The following is a 24,300-nucleotide window of genomic DNA, read 5'->3' as shown; positions in this document are numbered from 1 at the left end:
AGGCAGACTATTTGGTAAATACCTTTTCACAAACATTTTACTTTTAGAAGTCACGCAATGCTTTTTAAAAAGTCAAACTTTTTTTTCTTTTCTTTTATTTTGTAGTTTGTTGGATGCATGAAGATTTGCCGAACCAATTGAACCTCGAGGGTTTCAGCTGCAGCGGTTTTTGGAGCTGCCCAGAACTAAAGAGAATCTCAGACTATTCAGGCCTTACTCTTCCGGATGCTATTTATTATCTCTAAATTTAATATAACTACGAGATATAGGCAAATGAAGGTAACGCCAAAACCAATTCCGCGCATTTTTTTTTTGTTTGTCAATTTATTTTTTACCTTTTTTTTTTAGCTCCTTAATTAAGAAAACATTAGAGTGCCTAAACTTGTGTAAAACTTTCAGTATAAAACTAGTGTACTAGTGTAAAACTTTCAGTTCAGTTATACACAATTCCAGAGATGCCTCATAGTTGGCACCAGAGTATTCTCTCGCAGGTGGCATAACTTGGAAGTGCAATGACAGCAATGTGCAAGTTGGTGCTGCACGACTTGTTAACCGAAGAAAGCATCGAACCATTCGCGTTTGCACCACACCGGTATATGCAACTGCAGGATTCAATGGAAAAAAAAAAAAAAAAGACATATGGATAGGGCACCTTTTAGAAAGTGTATTTCGTAGCTTTCGAGTCCGACGAGTTCGAACCAAACCCGGTTAACGGGGGGTCAATATTTTCCAGATAAACTGCAAGAAGACTCGAGTGACTGATGCATACCAGTACCAAAGCACATTCAGTGGAAACACCTTGCTGAAGCAACACCCGGACGACTTGCGCGTGTCGTATGGAGAAATCTTTGGACACAGTCCACTCGCTTTGGGTTCAATGCGACAAATAGTGCTCGGATGTCTATATTTTTATGAACTTATTTGTGCCGCTTCAAGCATAGTTTGTACTTGTACATAATTGGAACGATTGATGTCATCATTTTGTATAGAGCATATATGATTGATGTCATTTCGTATATAGAGTTTTATGTCATCTCTTCGCATGTATAAACTTCTATGATAGGGAACTGAAATTTCATCAATCTACTTACTGTCATGCGGGCACATCAGGCCCGAAATTCGACACTTCAATTGCATCGGGCTTTGTCGCAAGCACGACCACTTCGAAATGGAAGCCAGAAGGGAGCTCGTAAGCACAACGAACAAGTTTGTGCTTTCGTATAACTTTACGTTTTCCAACATCTGCGCTAGAGTATGTAAAAAAACTCTTTTGCTATAGTCTGCTCGTGAAATATTTCAAACAAAGCCAAGTTTCATTAAAAAGAACAACGAAACAGCTTCACAAACAACATATTCGGAACCCCGAATACACATTAAAACACTTTATTATGGAGAGACATTTTGGACAGGATGACTCCTCGAACAAAACAACGACTAAACTGGACATTGCCTCGATGCATTTTATCAATTTCATTACGGTACTGTGTACAGTAATCAATTAAAGAAAAGTTGAAACAAAAACTTAACAACATGTTCTGGAGTGCATCATCACCTGCACATAAACTCTAAACAGAGAAAGAAGTTGTCATTAAAACTTAACGAGATGTAGCACCCTGTCGTCGTGGTTAAAATGCGGACGCGCTTCCGCGCGCGTCTTAGAGTTTGCAGAAGAATCCTCCCGCAACCGGCAGCGTCTCCCCCGTGATGTATCCGGCGTTTTCAGACACCAGGAAAGAGACCACCGCGGCGCAGTCTTGTGGCGTTCCCAGCCTGAGGACAGCAAAAGAGTCGCCGTTCGGGCTACAGGGTACCGACACTCCATTTGCCGAACGTCTTCCGAACTCCACCATCGTATTGCCTAGTGTGGGGTAACGGTTCGAAAATGCGAGCTTCCCGAGATTTGGGTACAATGCAAGGTTATGTTGAGATAGGTACAAGGCTCTGTTGAGGACTCTGTTAAAGGACAGATGCAAAGGAAAAAAACATTTCTTTTAGACAGCTTAGATGGAAAAAGGATGTCATAAAACGATTTTACAACGAAGAAAAAAAATTTTTAGAGCTATATTTACGGCGCTATACGAATTTGTAGTTGGCGCTCGCGGGAGCCGCTGCTGGTCACATGGTAGGCCCGCGCGCCGCCGCACGCTGAGCGTTGTGCGAACACCGCTTCAACGCGTTTCTCCACGCCGCCGTCGCCGCCGCCGCACAAGTTCGTCTGCTTCGGGGCGCCGCCACCATCGTCTGACCGGCGCACAGGTCTATCACGTCTGCTTGCGCTTTTTCAGGAGTTTCCTTTGGGCTCTAAAAGTTACTTATTCATCTTAGTTTTTTGTTATACTTCAAACAAAGATGAATAAGCTACTTTTAGAGGCCACAGGAAACTTTTGAAAGAGCGCAAGCACCACGTGAGAAATATGGACCAGTCACGTGACAAATAAAGGCCACTTTTCCGCGGCACCCGCGGGCGCCAACTACAAATTCGTATAGCGCCGTAAATATAGCTCTAAATTTTTTTTTTCTTTGTTGTAAAATTGTTTCATGATATCCTTTTTCCATCTAAGCTGTTTAAAAAAATGTTTTTTCTTCCTTTGCATGTGTCCTTTAACATTACTGGAGGACGTAAAAGCATTTCCTGCGATTTCGGGTACGGCTTCAGGCGACGGACAGCTATGCTTTTAAGCAACCGAGGTGTCACTATTCTGAGGCGTAGCCTATTCAGTGGCTCTAGAATAACGACGTACGCATAGTTGCACGTGGTAGGCCGCCAGGTCGACGAACGACGCCCGCAAACATTGCAGATGTTCTTCATTGAGCGAGCTTTCGTACAGACAAGCATTCCCAACTGGCAACAAAAAAGTGTATGCTCTTTCCTTTGGGTTCCTCGGCGTGTTTTCGCCTTTCGAAAGGGCGATTAATATATTGACCAACTAACAATGTATGCCTAGTTTGTTTTATGTCATTTATTTGTCCAGTTCAAAGGAAAAACCAACAAAAGATTCGCTATATGGCCATTACAAGCTGCCATATCATACTTACCCTAAAATACCACGGGAGCACCCACTTCATTCAAGTGCCCACTATTGACATTTCATAAACTTGAGAATTCTGCAAGTTAAACGTTAAGCACCCGATTCTACCGAACAAGCGCCCATGTGTAGATTAACCAAGTTTTCAATGAAAGTGTGAAGGCGCTCCCCCATATTTTATGGTAGTTTTGAAATAAAATTTTATCTGTAACCAAAACAAAATTCAAATTTATGTTCTCTTAAATCTTCATACTTCAATTTGAGACATGCACCATCTCAATCTGAGATGGTGTGTGTGCATGTCTTATTTTAAGTTCTGCCTCGTCTTGGGCTGAAGTGTGGAAGTCATTCATCAGCTTGATTACGTTTTCACTTTTTCATCTCTTTATTGTTAGGTTTGATTCGATGGCATAAACTTTTAAAACGTAAATAAAGACTGAAAACGTACCCCCAAACATGTAATAGTATTAAATATGGTTATTCACAGCAGGTACATAGGCAACCACGAAACGAGAATAAGAGATGAGACCATAGTGACACTACTGTTCATATTTAAATGCAGCTGTCACATTTCTTCATCGCTGTTACAACTCCAGCACAGTTTACAAGCAAGTGCAACTGAGCTGAAATGAATCAGTCAATAAAATGATGCAAACATCTCACCTCTTCATTGGCACCTGTGACAGGATGGCTTCTTCAATGGAAGGTTCCTTCCAGAGCTGTTTTGAGAAAGAGCAAAACATAACTCAACAGACACTCAGCTCACGCAGTCATCTTGAATGCAAGCGTCTAATATGAATGATGCATCCCCATTAAGTAGTGTGGTGCAAATATTCATATTTTCTAATAATTGTCTTGAACAATAGGTTTTTTTATATTCACTTCGAGATAAACTCTAATATCCGTATTTTTCCACGTGTTGACAGTGGCGGCCTAGCCCGGTTAAGCGTGCTTCTTACCGAGCACCGCTGCGCTGTGGAGAAGCAACACCTAGTGAGCTAGCTTCCGTGGGTGTTGCGCGCTCAACAAGGCTAACGCGTCGTGGTCAAAACTTCAAAAGTGTCAATATTGCAGTCACAAGCTTAGGAGGAAGGAAACAAACTTTTTTAATGTTAACATTTACACTACAGTAAAATTTTCAAAATTAAACTGGCTATTATGTGAGAGAATATGCTAGGCCTTTGCTTAGCATACTCTCACATATTTTCTCTGACAACCTGCATTCATAATTCATGATTGTCTTTTTTACTGTTTTTTAAATTCTAGATTTTAAAAAGATATTTGCATATACCGAGGAGATTTATAAATCTCCCCGATTGGGTATCGCTGAACATCTCTATAGGTTTAATTTTATGCCAAATGCATCGTTCACTTGCCATTACAATGTAGGCAATAAACTTTCTGAGGCCCACTACATAAATATAGCTAGATTAAAATTAGCTTAAACACAGACAAGTGGAAGCTTGGGAAGTACATTTCTGCGTTCAGATGAGTTTTCGTTTAAGCATGGAGTACGGAGTACCAAAGGCTCGGGGAAACTATTCGATATTATGTTCGAAATTGTTCGGCCAAAACCATTATTCGCTTCAAACTCAAAATCCATTATTCGAACATGCCTTCCATAAAGTGTGGATTTGCATCTCTGCTCAACGCCATCAATTTCACTTGTAGACGAGGAACTAACTTGCAACAATTTTGTGGTGTTCCGAGGCATATTTATAAAAAATACCATAGCACCATTCTTACGAGAATTCAGGTTTTACAGACCCCTTCCAAAATCGCACCTTCATTTGGTAGAACTGAAAATGCAGCAAGGTAGCATGCACAAAAGACAGAATCAGGCTAGCAAGTCTGTAAGATATGTAATACTGTCTTCCAGGCTATTAAACTCTTCAATCTCAAGGAGCCCCTATCTACCAAGACTGATAGCGCAAGAATCCTTTCCGGTTTTGGCAATGATGCAGTGAAGCAGTACAAAAGCCTAACAACCTTGTTAGTACCAATGCATATAACTACAAAGTGTTTGGCCCATATCTACACATCAAAGAGTGGCCTAGATCTGCTGCAATACCGTTAAGACCGGTTATAACGAAGGCTGTTATAACGGAATAGCGGCTACAGCGAAGCAATCACGATTTCCCATTCCCTTTTGCACTTCGTTGTAACCAAAGTCGGTTATGACGCAATAGCGGCTACAGAGAAGTGATTTCCGATTCTTGTTGACTTCGTTATAAGTGGTCTCAACAGTAGTGCTTAAACTTTGAAAACACTTGGTGTGCGCTGTGTCTGTGTCTTGCTTCATCTGGTCCTTCATCCTTTGAGCTGTTTTGATTTTCAGATACAGTAAAACCTCGTTATAACAAAATGGGATATAACAAACTAGTGGATATAACAAAATAATCATAATTCTCCTTGCTTGCTAATAGTGGGAAGAAATGGACAGTGGCTATAACAAACTAATGGTTATAATGAAATAATTACGACCACTCCTTCAACCTTTTTATAACGAGGTTTCACTGTATGTCATACAAACTCGCCCAAGCTTCATCTTTAGCAAAACACTTCCCTTAGGAGCAGAGGTGGTCGAGGGAATTTTAAGGCCTTGGTAGCCCTCAGAGGTACTCTGGGGAACCTCTGCTCTTCTTGGGTACCTGGTTTGAGAACCCACGTTTCAAGCAACTCTTTGCAGTTATTATAGACATGCACGCTTCGCAGCCTTTTCCCCCGTATTGCAGTCCGTGCAAAGCTCCGAGGAGAACAAGGTAATCGTTGAAAGGGTCTACAGTTGCCAAAAGGGTTCATTCCTTCCAGCCACATAAACAGACACCAAAGGAGCCAAAGTTATAAGCTCTTACTACGGCCACGGGTGTCATACTACCACGTTGAAGTAAAGTGTAGAAAGCAGAGGCTTCGCAAACTGGGTCTTTTAAGCTTTCACAGAAGAGGACCTAGGGTAGGCCAAACTAAAGCCCCATAGATAAAATTTACAATTCGCACCTCTTTAAGGGTTATTCGTAAGGGGGAGAAATCCCTCATTTTGCTCCCCAGGATGCACATCACATAGTAACAACGTCACGCCGCACAAACACTACCCACCTTGGCATGGGATCTCTTTGCAATTGGCGGAATTTTGTTTGCGTGTCTGGCAACGTTTCAGATTTTGCTCAGCGAGATGCCGGTGGTGGCATAGAGATTGCCTTGCTTGTGGCTCGCGCTGTTGAGCATGTCGTCCGAGGCACCCAAAGGAGCCTTCAACGTTCATCAGTGCCCTCCTCAAGCCACTCCTCATACAACTGGTTTTTATTCCATGTCCTTTGCATTGCATTCCTTTACGAGCACCAACAACCGTTGTCGTGCAAACTCACGTGACATGTGATGCGAGCGGGTGGCACGCGTCTTGGAAAGGGCACATGCCACGCGCATTGGTGCATCTGTCGCTATACTTGTAGGACAAACGTCGATGTACGGCGCCTGTAATGCGTCTTCGACCAATTACCGGCGTCCTATCCCGAACGCGCTTCGAAAGTGGTCCCAAGTGGCAACAGACGGCATCGCGGGAGCCGGTGCGTCACATTGTCGGACATGGCAATTCCGGCAGTTGGCCGCAGACGTTCTGGCAAAACGTACGAACGAGGACGAGCGTCGTTGTCGTCGCGGCGTCCTCCCTACTCTAGGGTGCCAAAGCTTCCGTGGACGGTCAAGCCGAAGGGGCTTTACGCGGAGTTCTACCAAAAGAAAACTCCTCCTGCGGGTTAGACTTACGGCTTCGCTGAACTTGGTCTTGATGACGCCTGGAGCTATGCAGTTTACCCTGATGTTGAGTGGCGCCACCTGGTCGGCCACCGCCCTCGTCAGGCCGAGGAGGGCCGTCTTAGACACCGAGTAGGCTCCCAGCAGCTGTTGGAGGTGTGGGAAAGCGATGAACAGGCACTCTGATATTTTTTTTACAGAGCCGTGCAAGTTTGCTTTCAGGCTACAGTTCGAAACTTTGTACAGGCAAAAAAAAGACACGAAATTAACCTGCAGTTAATTTCGTGTCTTTTTTTTTTTCCGCAAGAATAGATTACTCATCGCTGAACGCTCAGTCCCTACCCAAACGTGCCACAGGCAGTCAGACCGGACGCCAAAGTTTCGTAACTTGCCATCCTCAATCTAAAAAGTCGCAAGTGACTTCCTGAAATTTCGACCGAGAAAATTAGGCCAGTTTCCGGTAGCAGACGCCATTCGTCACCATCCATTTGCTGGCTTTGTGGGTGGCCGTTTTCTCATTAGGAATTTCCGGAAACTACCTGTAACCTTTTAATCGGATGACGGTCAATTCCGACACTTCGGCCCCCGTCCCCAACTGCTCACATCAGCTGTTGGTGGGAGGTGACCGAGCATTCGCCAATGCGTTTAAGTTATTCTTTGCGGTGAGAAAAGCCCAGTTAACATTTCTCCCAGACACGCCCATATCTACAGTGAATGGTGCTGGTAACATCTGCGTTTCTTTTGATTTACCACTTCGGAGAGTTTTCGACTGCTATTTTGGCACAAAAATGTCTGTAAAAATAAACCAAGTGAACTGAGTGCAATGCACCTCCTCATAAGAATGTCTTTAGGTGGTTCATTTATCATATTCAAACTTATTCTTAGTAAACAAATTCGAGCCTAGTGAATTGTTTTTTACCTACCTAAAGCACTGGAAATAAACAATAAAAATTACCTGGTTGATAACGTTACATACTGATGGCACGACATAAAGCAAAAACATAGAAGCTTCTTTGAGATGGGAACCCTAATGCAGGTCCAGCAGATTCCAGAGAGTGGGATAGCATCCGTGAGTAGGACCATTAACCAAACGGTTTTTACCGTTTTTCTTTCGAAGCACAGGAAAAAAAAAATAGAAGTTTTTGACTTAAATTTGTTTCCCTGGTCATGAAATTTTATACTATAAGTGCACTGCCCAAGAACAGCTTTGTGGAAAGCTTCACTGCAATCTGTTCATTGGTTTATTTATTAAAACAAAATATTTATGAACTAATAGTGCTCACATACACCCTGGAAATGTGCAGGTTTAGATAGAGGAAATGAAACCTGGTTTTTCGACCCACTGAATAAGTTATGTACCGCAGAAAGCTGGAACTCCGCAAGAATGTGACGCTAGTGGGAGTGATAGGATGCTGAAGATTGAGCGCACCATGTTACCTGGACCAAAAGGTACGAAAGAAAAACAAAATTTCTCTATGAGCCGACCTCCAACTAAGCCTAATATTCATCAAACCGAAACAGACCTCTCGCAAAATCTAGGCGATCCTGGCGGCGTAGCGCTACAGTGTACTAGATTATAGGGTAGTGTTTGGGCCCGCGCGGGTCAACAATGAGAATTTGCAAGGCTGTGTGTGTAGACAATAATTGCGGCGGTGCAGTTGTCACGGTAGAGCAGAAAGTCGCTGCAGACCGAATATGGTGCCATATGTGCATTTGCACGTGGTGCATGTGCCCTATGCTAAGAAAACTGCCGCGCAGTGCCCGACCTGACCCTACTAGAGATGAGCTGATGTCAATTAACACCTATCGTAATCTATGCCACGCACCTTACACGAGCCGCTCCGTGCCAACATTACCCCGTAATTCTTGTGCACTGTAGCCGTGCCGTGTAAAGCATCTTGGGAACCCGTTGGCAACAGTTACGGTTTTGAATTTCAAATTTCGCTTTGCGACTTCCCGTCACGACCGAATGCAGTGCTCACATTTTCGACTACGGATATAATGCTGCTGCACATTTTTTATGGCTCCCGATGCGCCAGGGTTTATACACACGTAAACACAGAACTACGATAGAAGATGGAAAGAAGAATGCTGGACTAATCATTCTGTTCCAATGTCTCCTCAAAGTCCTTCGTCAACGGGGCAATCAAAACTGAAACCAAGCCACTGCTCTCCATGGCCAAAGAGGTCCGATAATGCAACGCGCGCAGTGTTGCATGCAGAAATTTTTGGAAGTACCCTATCCGAGATTGTGGGCACCTGTAGCATTTGCTTCGGTGAAACAAACTTGTCAGTTAGAAGGATGATATTGTTTTTTCTTGCTGACAAATTTAGCTGGACGTAGGCTCTTAGAGAAAGTTTGTTTTTCTTTTGTGTCTTCCGATTGAAGTAATGTCATGTGCTCAAAATTTAGCATTATATCCCCACTGCTGGCGTCATATTCTCACGGAGTTTCAGGTTTCTGCAATGCATGGTTTATTTATGCGAGCCGGAAAAACCAAATGTCATTTTCTCTATCTCGCCCGGCACTACGGCAAAGATTAAGTGTGAGCTGCTCAAGGACGCACCTCAACTACACAAACTCTTGCACAGCTGGAGCAGATACCAAAGCTACGAGTTATGGCTTCTTTAACTCTGGCTGCAGTACATCTTAAAAGCATGAGAAGCATAGTAAGATGTGAGTGTATGGGGGAGGAAAAAAAAAGAAAGGGGGCTATGTTATCGTGCCACCAACGTTTGACACTATATTTCGGTTCCTTGTGCTGTTGCGTGTCACTATATCAAAAGCGCGACCGCAGTAATCTTGAAATAAAATATAAAGATGGCTCACGGGCATGGGCTGGTAACCGGCGATGGACGAAACATACACAATGGACCCACCGCTGCAAGGAAGAAAAAAAAGTCTGGTTATGCGCAGAATCCATTTACGTACATCCATCTACACCAGGGGTTCTCAAACTTTTTGGCCTCACGGAACCCCAGGAAGCCTCAAAAACTGCCGCGGAACCCCCCCCCCCCTCCATATTTGCCGACCGAGCAGCAACAGATGCACAATTGCAGGCAATTTTGCTTGTGTTGCTTCCCAATATCCCCACCATATCAATCGCAATGTCAGTACAAAGTGAGATGAAAGTGCTTTGTATGGTCCTTCCGGGCAGCATGCGACATGGGGGGGGGGGTTGCAATTTCGGTGTTCGTGGAACCCATGAGACCAGCTCGTGGAACCCCTGTGTTCCTCGGAACCCAGTTTGAGAACCCCTGATCTACACAAAGGGTACAACAATACTATGCGTCAACAAACTTAAAGAGAATGAAACAAAAATTATGGAACTTACGTCGATAAACGTGGATTTCAAACTTTGAAACCTTGCACACTTCACAACTCCTAAACAATTACTCACCCCTCCAAAAGTTTGATTTAAAAAAAAAGATTGAGAAAATTTTTTGTGCGTGACATTGACAACAAATAACCCTTTCGCCAAATAGATCAGCCAAAAAGTATCTATGTAGTCGATAGACAATGAAACCCTTTGTGGAGCGACGGTTAGAATGATGGTGACACGGCGTCATTTTTGAGATGGGTGAGCGGTTGCTACATTATGTTAACCGTTATCCAGGTACCTGCTTTATGGTTAAGCATACTAACACGTACTGACAAGCTAATTGTCGCTTTAAGACACATAACTACTTGTAAAAACGATGAAACTGCCTACAAATAAAAAGCCCACATTCCTGAACAGCGCATAACGTAACCAAGAGGTGGTAGCACAGTCAGCTGGTCGGATCGATTACGAGCATGATAGCAAACTTGAAATATAAAATAAAGACAAAACAACTTGGAAGAGTGCCACCCACACATTCAACAATAATTATAGTCTGCTGGCTGCGTCGTCGTTGGACCCATTATTCTGGCCGTAACCAAAATCAAAACAACGCTCGGTGAACATTTATGTGCACCCAAATTGTCACTCGTCATGTGCCACCGTGATACAAAATGGCACATGAACTCGTGCAATGGTTCGATCGCTTTTAATTTTTTATTTAAGCAAAAGGAAGAAAAATGTGCCTTTCATGCTTGCCAAGCTTTGTTTTAGTCCTCTTCACGACCACTCATAGCACACAGACACTCCAGAAACACCCCAAACAGCACAAATGACATATGAATGTCCACTAGGACATCCATAGAGGGTTAGGACATTCTAAGGGCATTCATAGAGCTAAGTGTGCTACTAGAGATGTTTTTTAACTGTAAAGGAAGAACAGTACTGATGACATATTCCGCTGAAATAGATGCTCAGTGGTCCGACGCCATGATAATTAAAAATATGAAAAGCGATTTTCTTTGTACGACACCTTCAACACCTTAACCGCCCAGGACGAGTATAGCTTGTCTGCTTTCCCCAGTTCGTGCAGTCAACCGTTTTGGACGAACCAGGCTCGCTCATGGCTTAGTTTGTGGCTCGGCCAACAAATGGCAGCACTGTATTTTTTAGAGTTTTGCTCCCATTCTGTTTGTGGCTAGAAACATAATTTTGAAAGCAACAAATGTAATTTGAAGACAACAATTAAGCAGTTGAGGGTCAGAAATTACATAAAACTAAAAATGGTTAAGGGGTTAAGCAGCTCAACTGCAGCAGAGTACATGTGATGCCAGGACATGCAAGAACCATTTCCTCCAATAGCAGGTTCAGCAAACACATTCCGCAAAGCCTTTCCTTGTTGTCTCAGCTTAAAAAGTGGCGGCTCGGACGAGGCTACTTACCCACGCTTCTCCAGGTGTGGGACGACTTCCTTTGTCAACAGGAATGCACTTTTAACGTTGGTCTCGAATATCTGCGAGAAAAATATTTTAGACACGCGATCATAAGAGGCAAGCCTTAGGTTTTGTCCTATGGATCCCAAATGTAAGATTTTTGCTCTATGACTACGTGCTAGCTGTCAGTGGTGACACACAGTGAAGCTGATAAAATTTTAATTTGTATATAAAGACGATCGTGCAGCTTTTAATGCTAAAACAAAATGTTGGGCTGCAATGATATGATAGATTGTGTCCCTGGTGTGACAGCAGGAATGAAGCTACTCTTTCCTTTCCATAAGCTTGTTTATAGAAAAAAGAGATCTGGTTCTTTGAGACATCAGTTTTCTTTTTTTCTTTTTTTTTGTTTCATGAAAGAAGCTCAGATGTGAACGGAATTTAAATGAATTGTCGAACGAATTCGCACCTTGTCCCAGGCATGCTCTGGTGTCTGGAATGAAGAAAAAAACACATTGAATGTGCAATGTGCAAATGGTGCACACTGTTAAACAAATTTCTACTGAACAAACACACAAAAAAGGTGTGCACAATCTGCAGCTTCAAGAAAAAAAAAGTGCTCTGTTGTTTTCACAGTTATCCCCACATGGCACCAGCACATTTTCAGCCAAATGAACTCGGAGAAACTCTTTAGCCATTAAGACTATAGGGTGTCTACCAAAATGGCATTTTCAAATTCCCCGATTTTTCCCCGACTATTTTATCTGAATTCCCTCACCAACTCCAAAGGGGAAAGGGTGAGTCTGAAGTGCAGCTTTTATATGAAAACACTAATTCCTATTAGGTATTTTTATGTTTACAGGATTCTTTTCAAAAAGCTAGGAGAACTACACTAATGTGATCTGTGCAGATGGGTTATATGGCCAGGCGTACATACCATAGAATGCTGTGCATCCACCCATTCCACCCTAAGTGCCCTACACCAAAATTTTAAACACCCCCTATTTTTTCGTGATTATCTTCAAATTTTCAGTGGGTGCTTGCTCCCTGTTTTACGGTAATATAAGTGGTTAATCGTCAAGTTAAGTCTCTTAACTAAAATTTGTTGATGATATTTTTTATTGTGCAGATAAGCTTATAATTGCTTATTGGAAACTTGCTGAGCGTCATCGAAAACCACTAACTTAGGAAAATTTAGAAAGAGTGAGCGTGTGAAAGGTGCGGTGGTGCGCTCAAATTACCGCTCAAGCAAGGGGTGGAAGGTCGGCAGTGCAAAAACACGTATGATAAGAGACGAAAATACTGCGGTGGTGCATCGTAGCAGCTCTATAGCCTTGTGCCTGTTGGGCGAGTGGTAAGTTTAGAGCACCACTGCACTTCCGAAACACCCCAAGTCTCTCAATTTTACTGATTTCGTGGTCTTCAACAACACTTAGCAAGTTTCCAATTAGAACCGGGTTTATCTTCACTAATTAAGAAGTTTAAAAAATTTTAGGCAATTTATTTATTGTGACGATTACCTCTTGTTTTATATATAACCTATCTGCGCAGACCGCACTAAAGTAGCTTGCCTGGCTTTTTTATAAATAGTCCGTAACGCCTAAAAAAACACCATAGACATCTGACGGCCCGCAGCAAAGTGACCAAGCATTGGTTACCTCAACTTGTCAGTCTACTTTTTTATATTGTTTTGGCTGAATATATTCCCCGTTCTAAATAAAACACTGCACAAACTTAAGTCCTTAAGATGAGTTTTAAAGTTATGGCTAGTCCCTTGGCAACATGCTGCAATAACACCCCTACCTGTTTTTCATTAAAAGTGAACCGTCGACGTGTCACCATTTTAAAAGTTAAACTGATAAAAATAACTCTAACTGCGTTTTATTAAAATGAAGGTCACGACGTTTCGAGGCCAGCTCGACCCCTTCCTTGATCACGGGTGACTGATAGTTGGGGTGTGGCGAACGGCTTGCTCAAACTTGTTTTCCTGGTGCTCTCCGCGCGACACCCAGCAATCCAAAAAGGTAGGTGCTTGCATGGAGTGTCCCCGCAGACCGGTTTACATTGTTTTGGGCCCTTTGGATGTGCCACGACTCCAACAAAATCCGCCTCTGCCAGTCTGTTTCCGTGCCGAGGACGGAGCTTTCGCCAAAGCCGACGACGTGGCCCATCTTCTCTACATGCTCAGCAAGCGTGCTGCTGTGCACGTCCCTCTTCTGGACACCGTACCAATGCCCGCAAGACATGAGGGTGGCTCTTTGTTTCCCCAATGTACGATCCGGCGCACTCCTTGTGAGGGATTTTGTGTTCGAGTCCCTGTGCCCTCTCCCGTGGTGGTCGATCCTTTGGTAGAGGGAGAAGGCGGCCGACGGTCAAGATGGGCTTCTGAGTCACGGTAATCCCGTATTTACGAAGAACGCGGGCACGAGTCCCACTTGTCCCCTTTATGTCTGGGACGCACATGCGGCTGGAAAGGGGGGCGGCGTCCCGTGTTCCAGGAGTGCCACAAACTTTCTTGCACCTACGTTTCCTGATTGCGGGGTGTCGTGCGGGGAGCGCCGGGAAAACAAGTTTGAGCAAGTCATCTACCACAGCCCAAAAATCAGTCACCTGTGATCAAGGTGCCGAGCTGCAGCCTCGAAACGTCGGGACCTTCGTTTTAGTAAAACGCGGTTAGAGTTCCTTTTATCTGCTTAATTTTTACCTACCCAGGCGGAAGACCGCCGAAACGTTAACTTTTACATTTTAAAGGTTGCAAACAAAAATAAATGCCTATTAGCACAGTGTACCAAAGTGCTCAAGAGTCGAAACTGACGACAAGCGCAAGTGTGAAGGTGTAAAATTGCTGATTTACTTCTGCGCGGTTCCATGCGATTCAACCATTATCTTTTTGTTTCCCAGCTTCAGAAATTTTACCTCGTTTTGAATGAAAGAGGCTTACGATTCTGCCTCATCTAGAAGTCTTTGTTTATTATCTTGAACCACACACATGTCTTTTGTTGACGTTCAGAGAAAGGAAAGCTCAATTTCCTTGACTATGCTGACGAGGGTGGAAATTCCCCCGACTTTTCCAGACTCAACAAATTCCTTGACAATTTCTGGTTTTACAAGTTGGTAAACACCCTGTAGATTTGATTCCACTCTTTACTCCTCTAGATCATTCTTTGTGTGACCTTACCTAACAGCTGAGATAGCATTTTTCTCAGAAGGCTCACCTAAAACAATGGTCTAAGGAGGCATTAGCATATGATCCGTGACACAGACATGTTAAAACCAACCACCATGTCTGTTTGATTCATTATCTTGTAATGAGGCACAGGCAGTAAGCCAAACAAGAAATACTTCTGAAGGACTGTTTTTGACGGAGACTTCCTAAAAGTAATTGTCATGTCTGTCCAATTCGCTTCTTTGTAATGTGGGGTTTTCCTCAATGAAATTATATTTTTTATTGTTTATTCTTTAGAAACAAAAGACCTTAGCAGAGGGTAAACTATGTTTGCGGTCTTAAGGAATACTTATAGCTAGAATAAACTTACAAGCTTGTCAAGATAGACTAGCTTTAGCCAAGAAAAATATTGTGCAAGCAAGGCGTCTAAATCGGTAGTCTCATTTCCAAACTTAAATTATGTGTGGTCACATTGATACACACCTAATGTTAACCATTCTTACTGCCTTCAAAATTACCTTTCCTCTGAACATTTTGTAACCACAGCAAGACAGAAATATTGGTTGCTACTTGTAACATGAGACAATATGAACTTGATGCATTGGAAACTATTATACCATCAAACATTCAAGCATGTAGCAGCTTTTATAACCTTATATTGACACCTCAGTTGCACCGTAAATGTCCAGTGATTTAAATTCAGACATCATTTGATCACTTCAGAAATGTATGCTCCAAAAAGTATCTGATAGTCACAATACAAATTACATATAAACATTGAAAATGCTAACCAGACTAACCGTTTTGACTAGCTATCCCTTTCTTAAACCTAAAGTCCCACATCTATGGCATACACCTCTGGAAAGTTTTCTAGCATTTACAGAGCAGAGCATTTTTATTCTCAAAGTAAAACCTCCAAAGTGAAAACAATTTCTCCAAACACTCACTATTGTCTCTCTCCCTCTCTCTAAAAAAACAAGCCTCTATTATCATATCATATGCCTGTACCAACCAGCATTACAAGTCTACCACAAACATTCTTTACTACATTAATATATACTAGCACAAAGCAGAATCTTCCAATGCCAAAATCAGCTTGTTTTCTTTTCTCTCCAATCTTTGTAATGTTGGTATGCCCATTACATGGAATTTCTACAAGTCTACTCCATCAGTGCCGACTGAAAAAGGTTGGTCAAAGCATTACGAGAAACTGGTATGCTAAAAATATCATCTGGCTGAGACATTTCTTTCTCGTCACTTGGGCGAGCAAAATGAAATGAACACATCTGCGACCTGACGTGGAGAATGATTCAAAGGGTCTAGATGACTTGCGAATGCCATATTGCAACTTACGTCCAGAACAGGCATCATGACTGGATTGGTGCCTGCATTGGAGACAAGGATGTCGATACCTCCCAACTTATCAATCACCTGCAGACAACCAAAGGAAGCGTAAGTTCACAGAGTCGATATCAGTGAATAGTGATTCGGACAGACTACATAAATCGTCTTCTTAATGTGGCAAGTCGTGCGGACCTCATTAATAGTACACCTTTTGCCATATTAGAACTAAAGATCAAAGGAGAATGCTAGGAACATAGCTGCATACATGAACTGCATGCACTAGCCTTATGTGTATAAAACATTAAAGTAAATACAATCAAAATAAGGCATTGACAAATAAATGTGCATAGAGCCATTTGTATGGGTACTGTTATCTAACAGTTACTGCTGCTTATTCCATTATGTGCAACACGCATAACTACACTCACAACATACTCCTTGATTCTTGGGTAATTTAGCAAAAGGTACACTGCCTTCTTAAAATATGTCTGGCGGACTGCATAAATAAACACAGGCTGCAAGTACCGAAGTTGTGCAGGCTCATTTTGCGAATATTTGAAGTAATCAAACATGAGCATGAATGGTGATAGACATAAAAATAGTCAAAATGTGTGTTACAAAATTAACTGCAGATGTTGTGGTGCACATTATGATGGCAATTAAATTGTAAGCGTAAGCTTCGGGCGGCCCTTTACACAATAAGGCAAGAAACTCGGTGAAACACGTTGAAGAATATGAAATCAATGCCTTTGCCAAGGTGCAGAGTGGAGAGCGGAGCGACAAGTTGAAGCCACTTTATGGTGGCTGCGTAACATGATTCCAAGATGGCAGCGCCCATGCAATTGGGGCTGAAAAGGTCTCGCATTGCATCAACTTTAAAAAAAACATAGATGTTATGTATCTACTTTCCCGCTCTGGAGAAGAGTTTTCCCCCTCGAAACGCAGCTGCGCCGTAGCAAAGCCAGATATGCGGAGTTACAATGTCTACCCGTGGGTATTGCATTTCCATGGTGCACCAGTGAACGGTGGAACGCACTCAACGGAGCTAGTTGACCCGTCGGAACGGACCCAGAACAATGAGCGATTGCGAAATCTCACAAGCTGTCCGTCAGTGCTCCAAACGAAAATCAAATCAAATAGTGCTTTACTCAAAGCAATAATTGCAAGTTTTGAAAACTCCCCCATACCTATCGTAACGATTCATGAGTGTAGCAATGCCTGAGCTGTTAGTTACCGTATTGATCAAGAGAAATTAAGTTTTGGCAGACTTTTGCAGCAAATTTATTTAATTGTGGCGAAATGTAGCAGAATGTAACAGGGTAAACGCTTTAGCACAGTTTATAGCCAAAAGTTCAATAATCACATCATTGCGTTAAAAAAAAAAAAAAAATCTTGCCGAAAAAAAGAGCACTTGCTGCCATTGTCGAATGCTATCTTCTAAGACAGTGTAAAAATTATTTTTAACTTTTCAATTTTCTAACTTTCGGAATAAATTATGTCAAGTTGTGAAACTTTGGCATCCAGTACTAAACTGCTAGCATCACATTTGCACCCAGTTTAAGCTCTCTGAAATGCTCAATTTACTTACGCTGAATAAAAACTAGGGCATGCTTTCTGTAGTTTCCTTTGCAAATGTAATTGCAACAAATTCTGCAGGCACATTATCCTATTAGAATGGACTGTAAATGTGTGCAAACAATATGCCAAAATGCAACTGTAGTAAAAAAGCATTTAAAAATGAAATTCTCGTTATATATTACCAGTTTGATGAGGTTGGCCCTGTCTTCTGCCTTCCCCACATGACATGTGGCTCCTATGACATCGAGTCCCTGGGATGATAGTTGCGCTGCAGCTTTTTTCACTTTCTCTTCCTTGCGACTGCTGACCACGACTTTGGCACCGTCTTGGGCTAGCCGTTCGGCTATGGCGTAGCCAATCCTATACAATCCAGTTCAGAGTGATTAGTTTAGTTCTGCATGCAAACAGATGAATGAAATGTGCCAACCAATGTGTGCTTTTTTGTTTAAATCAGTAAAAGTACAAACATCTCAAAGCATTACCCTAATTTTTTAGTGCCGTTTCTATTTATAATTATGTATAAAGTGATTGTAGAAAGTAGATGATATTGCAAATTATTACTCCAACCACATCTATTGTTAATAAATAAAAAACACATTAAGAAACTATTTTTTTTTAGAAAATGCACAGAAATTGCAAAAATATTTTTTTAATAACACATTTCTGTAACCAAAATTATAACTTTACTGGTTCTACCAGAAGTTGTCACAAGGTTACAATTTCGAAAACCACGTCCGCGTGCAAGTGTAGTATTTATTTCTCGTTTGTAGGGAAATCTGGATTTCATTTTTTTGGTTTAGTTTTTATGACTGCAAACATGTCGCAAGCTGCCTGAGCGGTTCCGGTTCTGTGCTCTATCTGGTGCAACGGTCACGGCTGCTGAATCCTGCCGCTGCTGCGCAACAGCAACCGATCATAGGGAGGTTTTCGTAGACCGCGTTTCTCCTAGATTCTTAGATTCGAAAAGCGCCAGAAAACAAGGACAACCGAAGGGATAGACGAAACGATGCGCTACTTTCAACTGAATTTTTATTCGGAAAAACAAATATATATATATACACCCGAGCAACCATTTGCTTGTATACTCAAACTTCTCGTGAGATGAATTGAAATTCCTTATCTGATAAAAGGACTGAGGAAGTGCTGATACATGCACTCCCTCCCCTAAGCGCTCCGCAACGAAGAAGCCGCTACTGCGCCTGCGCGCCCATGGCCTTGACTGTAGAGTTCCGGGTATGTATCGTAGCAGGTTGCGGAGAGCCGTTGCGGGACGGCGAAAACGATCTACGAAAACTCCCGAATAATGTTGAAACGCATTATCCTTATCACTTCACTTCTTTTCTTTTAGTTTTATCACTATTTTTGCACAATGACTCGCTATTTTTGGGGGTCAAAGCACTAGTTTTTTTATTGCACGAACCAAACGTCTCTCCATATGATAAAAGAAAAATTCGCAAGCCACAAATCGCAAACAACAAACGCACAACCTAGAAAAAAGAAAAAAAGGATGGCTGCAGTTGCTTTGTGCGTTTCGAAGGCCCGAAAACATGTTGACCGTCAGCAACGAGATTGATTGGAAAAAGAACAAGAGATGACCCCGTCAACGAAAGAAAAAAAGATAAACATGAAACGTGAAAAATAATTTACAATAAAAAAAAAACAATAGGAAGAAGAAAAAAAAAAACACAAGGCCACCATGTTGCCTTCGGTTCGATTGCCCAGGGGAGCCAAAACCAGTTTCACGAGAATGCGCAACATGTAATTTGTCCGTGAAATGCTCGCCACGAAAGGGTACTCGAGTTTATAGTAGAGAGGCAGCCGAGGGTATCGACAAGGCTAAAAAGGAAAGGACTTTCTCACGGACGACGCGGCGCAGCGCGTCTCGCAAAGAGGAAACGCGGCATTACACGGAGCACACACGCGTCAGACAGGTTTTGTGAGTCAGTCATCGGGTCGAACTCCTGGTTACCAAAGGGATGCGAAGGCTGGGACGTCTTTTTCGAACGCCCGGCATCTCCAGAACGGGAGGCACTCACTTGATCGAATGACGTTTTAGCGAACGCCCACGTTTCATCGAATGACACTTTAGCGAATAGTTGGACGCCGCGAAGCGGCGTTTTCGGGTGGGCCAAGTGAGTTCATATTTTTGTAATGAGTTGCCGCAGACTGTCGCCGCGAAGCGGCGTAAAGCGCAGCGCGACGGATGGGTTAACGCGCGCCCCCGTTATTCGCTAAAACGACCATTCGCTCAAATGTCGCCGTTCGCTAAAATGTCATTCGCTCTTGTGATATGGACCCCTCTAGAACGCGCCGCTGCCTTTCACCGTGCTTCGACAGCGCGTGCACGCTCGGACCTCACGAGACGCATAAAGCGCCATCGAAGGCAGGAATCGCTCGTGCTGGAACAACAGCTAGCCATACAGCGAACACTAGCCCACAGAAGAGCGAGTGATCTAAACTTCATTCCTCACCAGTTCGACAAAGGGATGTGTATGTCCTATAAAGTTTATAACGTCGTAACATACTGAGGTCTGAACAGTTGTTTTGCTGCAACCAAATGTACAGAATCGTAAAATTCAGTTTCACCCGACACGATATCGTAGGGAACGGGGGAAAAAAATGCGGTAATTTGCTTCTTTTGTATGAACTGATGAAAAATAAAGTCCCAGAGAGACAGGGCCTCTAGCGCCCTATCTTGTTTAAAAGTTACGAGCTATTTCTGGGCATTTTCTACGAGGAAACGGAGTCCGTTTCCGCGGTTGCAGACGACATTCTTCTCCGCGTAATCGGGGGCAGCTGCGTTGGCCGCCATTTTCTCATTGAAAATTTCCGACAACCGCGTGTCACTTTTGAATAATCAGACAACGCAAAGTTCTGAAACTTTGTAATCCGGTCCCAACCGCTAGCGCTACAACCCCTCGTAGTATGGGTTTTCGACGACGTTTGCTTTACTTTTGCGACGTGGTAAACGCGGTTATCTTTTATTCCGGACACGCCGGTATCGAAATGTATCAGTTTCCTGTGCCACGGCGCAACTGATTTGAATGCTTTATTTCATATGAGCGCGGTCTATTTGTCCTTTAAACAGTATGGCTGTAAATATTAACCCCTAAAACTTTAATACGAAAAAAAAAAAAAAAAAATTGGAATCGGAACACGTCCTCGGTAAAAGTTAGGGGTTATGATGGTGTTGCTTTCAGCCGCTAAGCAATGAAACCCGCTCTGAATCCAGAGTTTTTGAAAATGAGAATCTCAAAATATTCCAATACGTTGTTTTTAATATTCCACTTCCGCTATTCTGTGAGTAAAAATAAAAATAAAAACGCAGATTTCAGCTTCTCGGACTAAAGGGTCAGCTTCTCGGACTAAAGGGTCAACGGATAAGCACAACAACGTAGAGTAGAAAATATTAACATATTTTGCGGGTCAAAGGGGTGTTTTAACAAAAACATCATAAATCGGGTTCTTAACGTGTCGTGCTAGGATTTACTACAGAGCTGCCTAAAATTGGTGGAAGCTTCCGCCAAAATTGCGGAAAGATTGGCTCACCTGAGCAAATCAAGAAAAATCAAAAACTATGTCTTCCCTATGATTTGCGTGTACACTAATAAAATATGTAACTGTGGCGCTTATTTGGGCCAAATGAAGTGAAGATTGAAAAGCCAATTCTGTTTAATTTCCATTTCATAAATTTTTCACTCGTAGTAAACGCCAGAATAGCCCACAACGATTTTCTAATGATATTGAGACAAAAGGTTTAGCGAACACTTTTCCATATAGACAAACCCAGTTTTTAATTGTTTTTCTTTTGACTCTGTACGTTTCATGTATTCATACTCAGAATTAATGAATGCAGCAGCTTCGAACACCTCTGTAGTAAATCTATGAGGTCCCTTCAAACCGGCATCGATCCATGTGACCCACGCAATTGATTAAAGATAAAGCAAAACATATTTTAAAAGCGCTGAAAAAAAAAATTAATATGACGGAGCAAACTAATTTTAACCGCCATTCTATCTAACCTTGAAGAAACTTCACATTTGCCCTTCAAGTTTTAGGTTTTAATTAAGTAAATAACTGAAGAGAAAATGTATTTGACATTCCAGGACAGAAGTTTAGAACCCACTGAGAACGCGCATGGCCAGCTACTTCGCAACCTTGAAGCAACTCCATTTAAGGCCATGCCACATGATGTAATCATTAAATAGTCAAAGCGTGCTGCAAAGCCACCGTGGGAATATCCTGCCTCTATAAAATAACAAGATTTCTGTCAACATAAACTGCATCAGTTACACTTAAATTATACTGTCGCATTACGAGACTGGCATCTAGATTTGGCACTATAGACTTTAGTGGAAGTACACACCAAGGTCTCAATGGATTTAACCTACTTCAAGATAAATCGTAAAAAATCAGCTTTCTCCGCTACGATTCTGTAATTCATCCTGAGGCTGGCTGGAGGATTTGTTTTATGAATATATCGAAGGGAAAACTTGTCTTAATCCGATGTTACCAACAATAAAAAATAAAAACACAAATTTACATTGACTACAGCCATTGCAAGTTTGTGTTCTTTTTTTTTATTGGTAAAAAGTTTAACACCCTGTTGATAAAAAGAGTTAAGCTTTTTTTTTTTCAAATCAAAGTTAAACGCACAAAAAAAAAAAAAAAAAAAAAAAAAACGTTGTTACGGGACATTAGGAAGTTTGATTTATCGAAACCAGAAAAAGGAAATCGTTTTGAGCCTGCTCTCATAATTCACTCCTTCGTCCACTCAAATATTCAAATGGTTTAGAAGAAGGTTTCCCTGGAATAGTGGATTGCTGGGCTAGTTGGTTGATCGACATAATGAAAACAAAAAACAAAAACCGCAAAGGAGACGGGACGAAGTCGGAGAAAAACGCACACACATGACAGGCGTTAGCATTTGTCCTGTGCGTGTTCGACCCTGTCCCGTCCTTTTTCGTTTTTTTTTTTTTTCGTTTTTCTTTTCTGTTTTTATTACGCCATTGGAACCTTTTGGTTTTTCTTTGAAACTTTTGATTAGGGAAGGTTTCCTTTAATATTTTGATAGAAAAAATTCACCACCTAGTCCCACTTCTATGGTGTATTAAGTGGTATGCCAAGATCATTTTTTGCGATTTATTCAAAGTAGCTTAGATCCACCTCGCACCCGAGTAATTTTTTGTAAATCGGAGCTTAGACTTAAATTGAACTATCGAATTACGAGACTGGCAAACAGGACTGTGTAATTTTTTACCGCTTATGCAAAAAAACGCGCAAATTTAAACCCTTCTAAATAACTAATAATATAAAAAAAAACGTCATTTAGGTGCAGTCGCGAGTTGCTGTACTTTTCAACATTTAGAAAACCCGAGATCGGCGAACGACGACCGTGAACGAAAACACACGAAGAGGTTTCAACGACACACTTCGAAAATCTCTATGAAACCACGAGAGCGCTTTTACAAGGAAGGCGTTTCCCCGTACCGGCACTCGCCAAACACTGTCAAGGAAGGAGCAGTGACAAGTGACAACTTAACAAGTCGCTGCGCCACGCTTCATGGGGATATGTAAATGATCAATGGTTTCACAACGCCCTTGCTATACGTGTGCGAAAAGTGAGCGAGTTGAATCGTTTAATTTCGCATTGTAATAACACCGGTTTCATAGCTGCTCCTAGGCGCTCCGTACGTCTTTTTTCTATCTTTTTTGTCAATTGGAGCATAGGTACGAGTAATACAACCAAATATACCTTGAACTAACTAAAGAAAATCAAAAAGGAGTGACTTATCAGGGATATCAGAGAGAAGACTTTTTCAGGGAGATAACACGGGTTCAAGCATCACATGACGTTTGTCGTTGAGTCCAAGTTCGGCATATCTATTCCCGTTTATACAGTTCTATCTCCTACACAAGTATTTTTATGGGTGTCTAAGCTCGTTGAGGTCGATATTGAAATCTTAAAAGCGTGTGTAATTAATTGTACGTTCGCTTTCACGACCATGTGCTTCAGGTAGGAGCGGTTTTAGAGCCGATGAAGGACGCGACATCGGTGCTTTCAGAGAAAGTACTCGCGCACAGGATGACTCAACTCCACGGGTTTCGCCAAAAGAAATTAAGGAACTCGTGGACATTACTACAAGATTTCGTCACTCACTTACCCTTCCGTTGACGCGGTCACTATGGCCACTTTCCCTGCGAGGAGTTTGGAAGGCGTCGAAGTCGACATGGATCTGGCGACCGGTGCACTCACAGTCTGGATGCGAGCCAGCCTCGACAGCATATTCACCGTACTCATGACTGTTTACACTGCGGGTCGAACGTTTACAGCTGATCGCACGAAGCTTGACCGAGGAACCGAGAGGAGTTGGGAGAAGAAACTTGTTAGTCGAGAAGTGAAAGTAAAGTGAGTTGTTGGAGGTCGCACGAACGTAATGAATGGAGAGAGGAGTCGCGTTCGCGACCGCCACGCCATTTGCTCGCGCTGCGGTCTGTGACTGTACTTGACACTTCCTGAAATGGCGTTCAAAGGCGGAATTTCGAGGTCAAACCGACCAAACCAACTGCAAGCTCGGCTTTTCAACAAACTCTGGAGTGGGTCGTTACTTTTAAATGCCTTTTTCGCGCGTCGCATGTTCATAAAACGTAAAGTAATTACGTTCGAACGGATTTTGATTGAT

General features: G+C 42.3%; 1 protein-coding gene across 1 annotated transcript; it reads right to left on the bottom strand.

Annotated features, from left to right (window-relative positions):
- Window positions 1-1,338: 1,338 nt before the first annotated feature.
- LOC8036463 (dehydrogenase/reductase SDR family member 4) lies at window positions 1,339-24,097 on the bottom strand. Its single transcript, XM_029990945.2, has 9 exons — window positions 23,782-24,097; window positions 17,800-17,977; window positions 16,049-16,126; window positions 11,999-12,022; window positions 11,539-11,609; window positions 9,607-9,658; window positions 6,789-6,923; window positions 3,690-3,745; window positions 1,339-1,770 (listed from the first exon to the last, which is right to left on the bottom strand). Exons 1-9 carry the CDS (start codon window positions 23,916-23,918, stop codon window positions 1,656-1,658), a joined length of 846 nt encoding a protein of 281 aa, XP_029846805.1. The 5' UTR covers window positions 23,919-24,097; the 3' UTR covers window positions 1,339-1,655.
- Window positions 24,098-24,300: the final 203 nt, after the last annotated feature.

Source organism: Ixodes scapularis, unplaced genomic scaffold (assembly GCF_016920785.2).
Source record: "Ixodes scapularis isolate PalLabHiFi unplaced genomic scaffold, ASM1692078v2 PGA_scaffold6__148_contigs__length_123643588, whole genome shotgun sequence".
Lineage (NCBI taxonomy): Eukaryota > Metazoa > Arthropoda > Arachnida > Ixodida > Ixodidae > Ixodes > Ixodes scapularis.
Note: the sequence above shows the minus strand (reverse complement) of the source record. Positions and strands in the feature narration are given on the sequence as shown.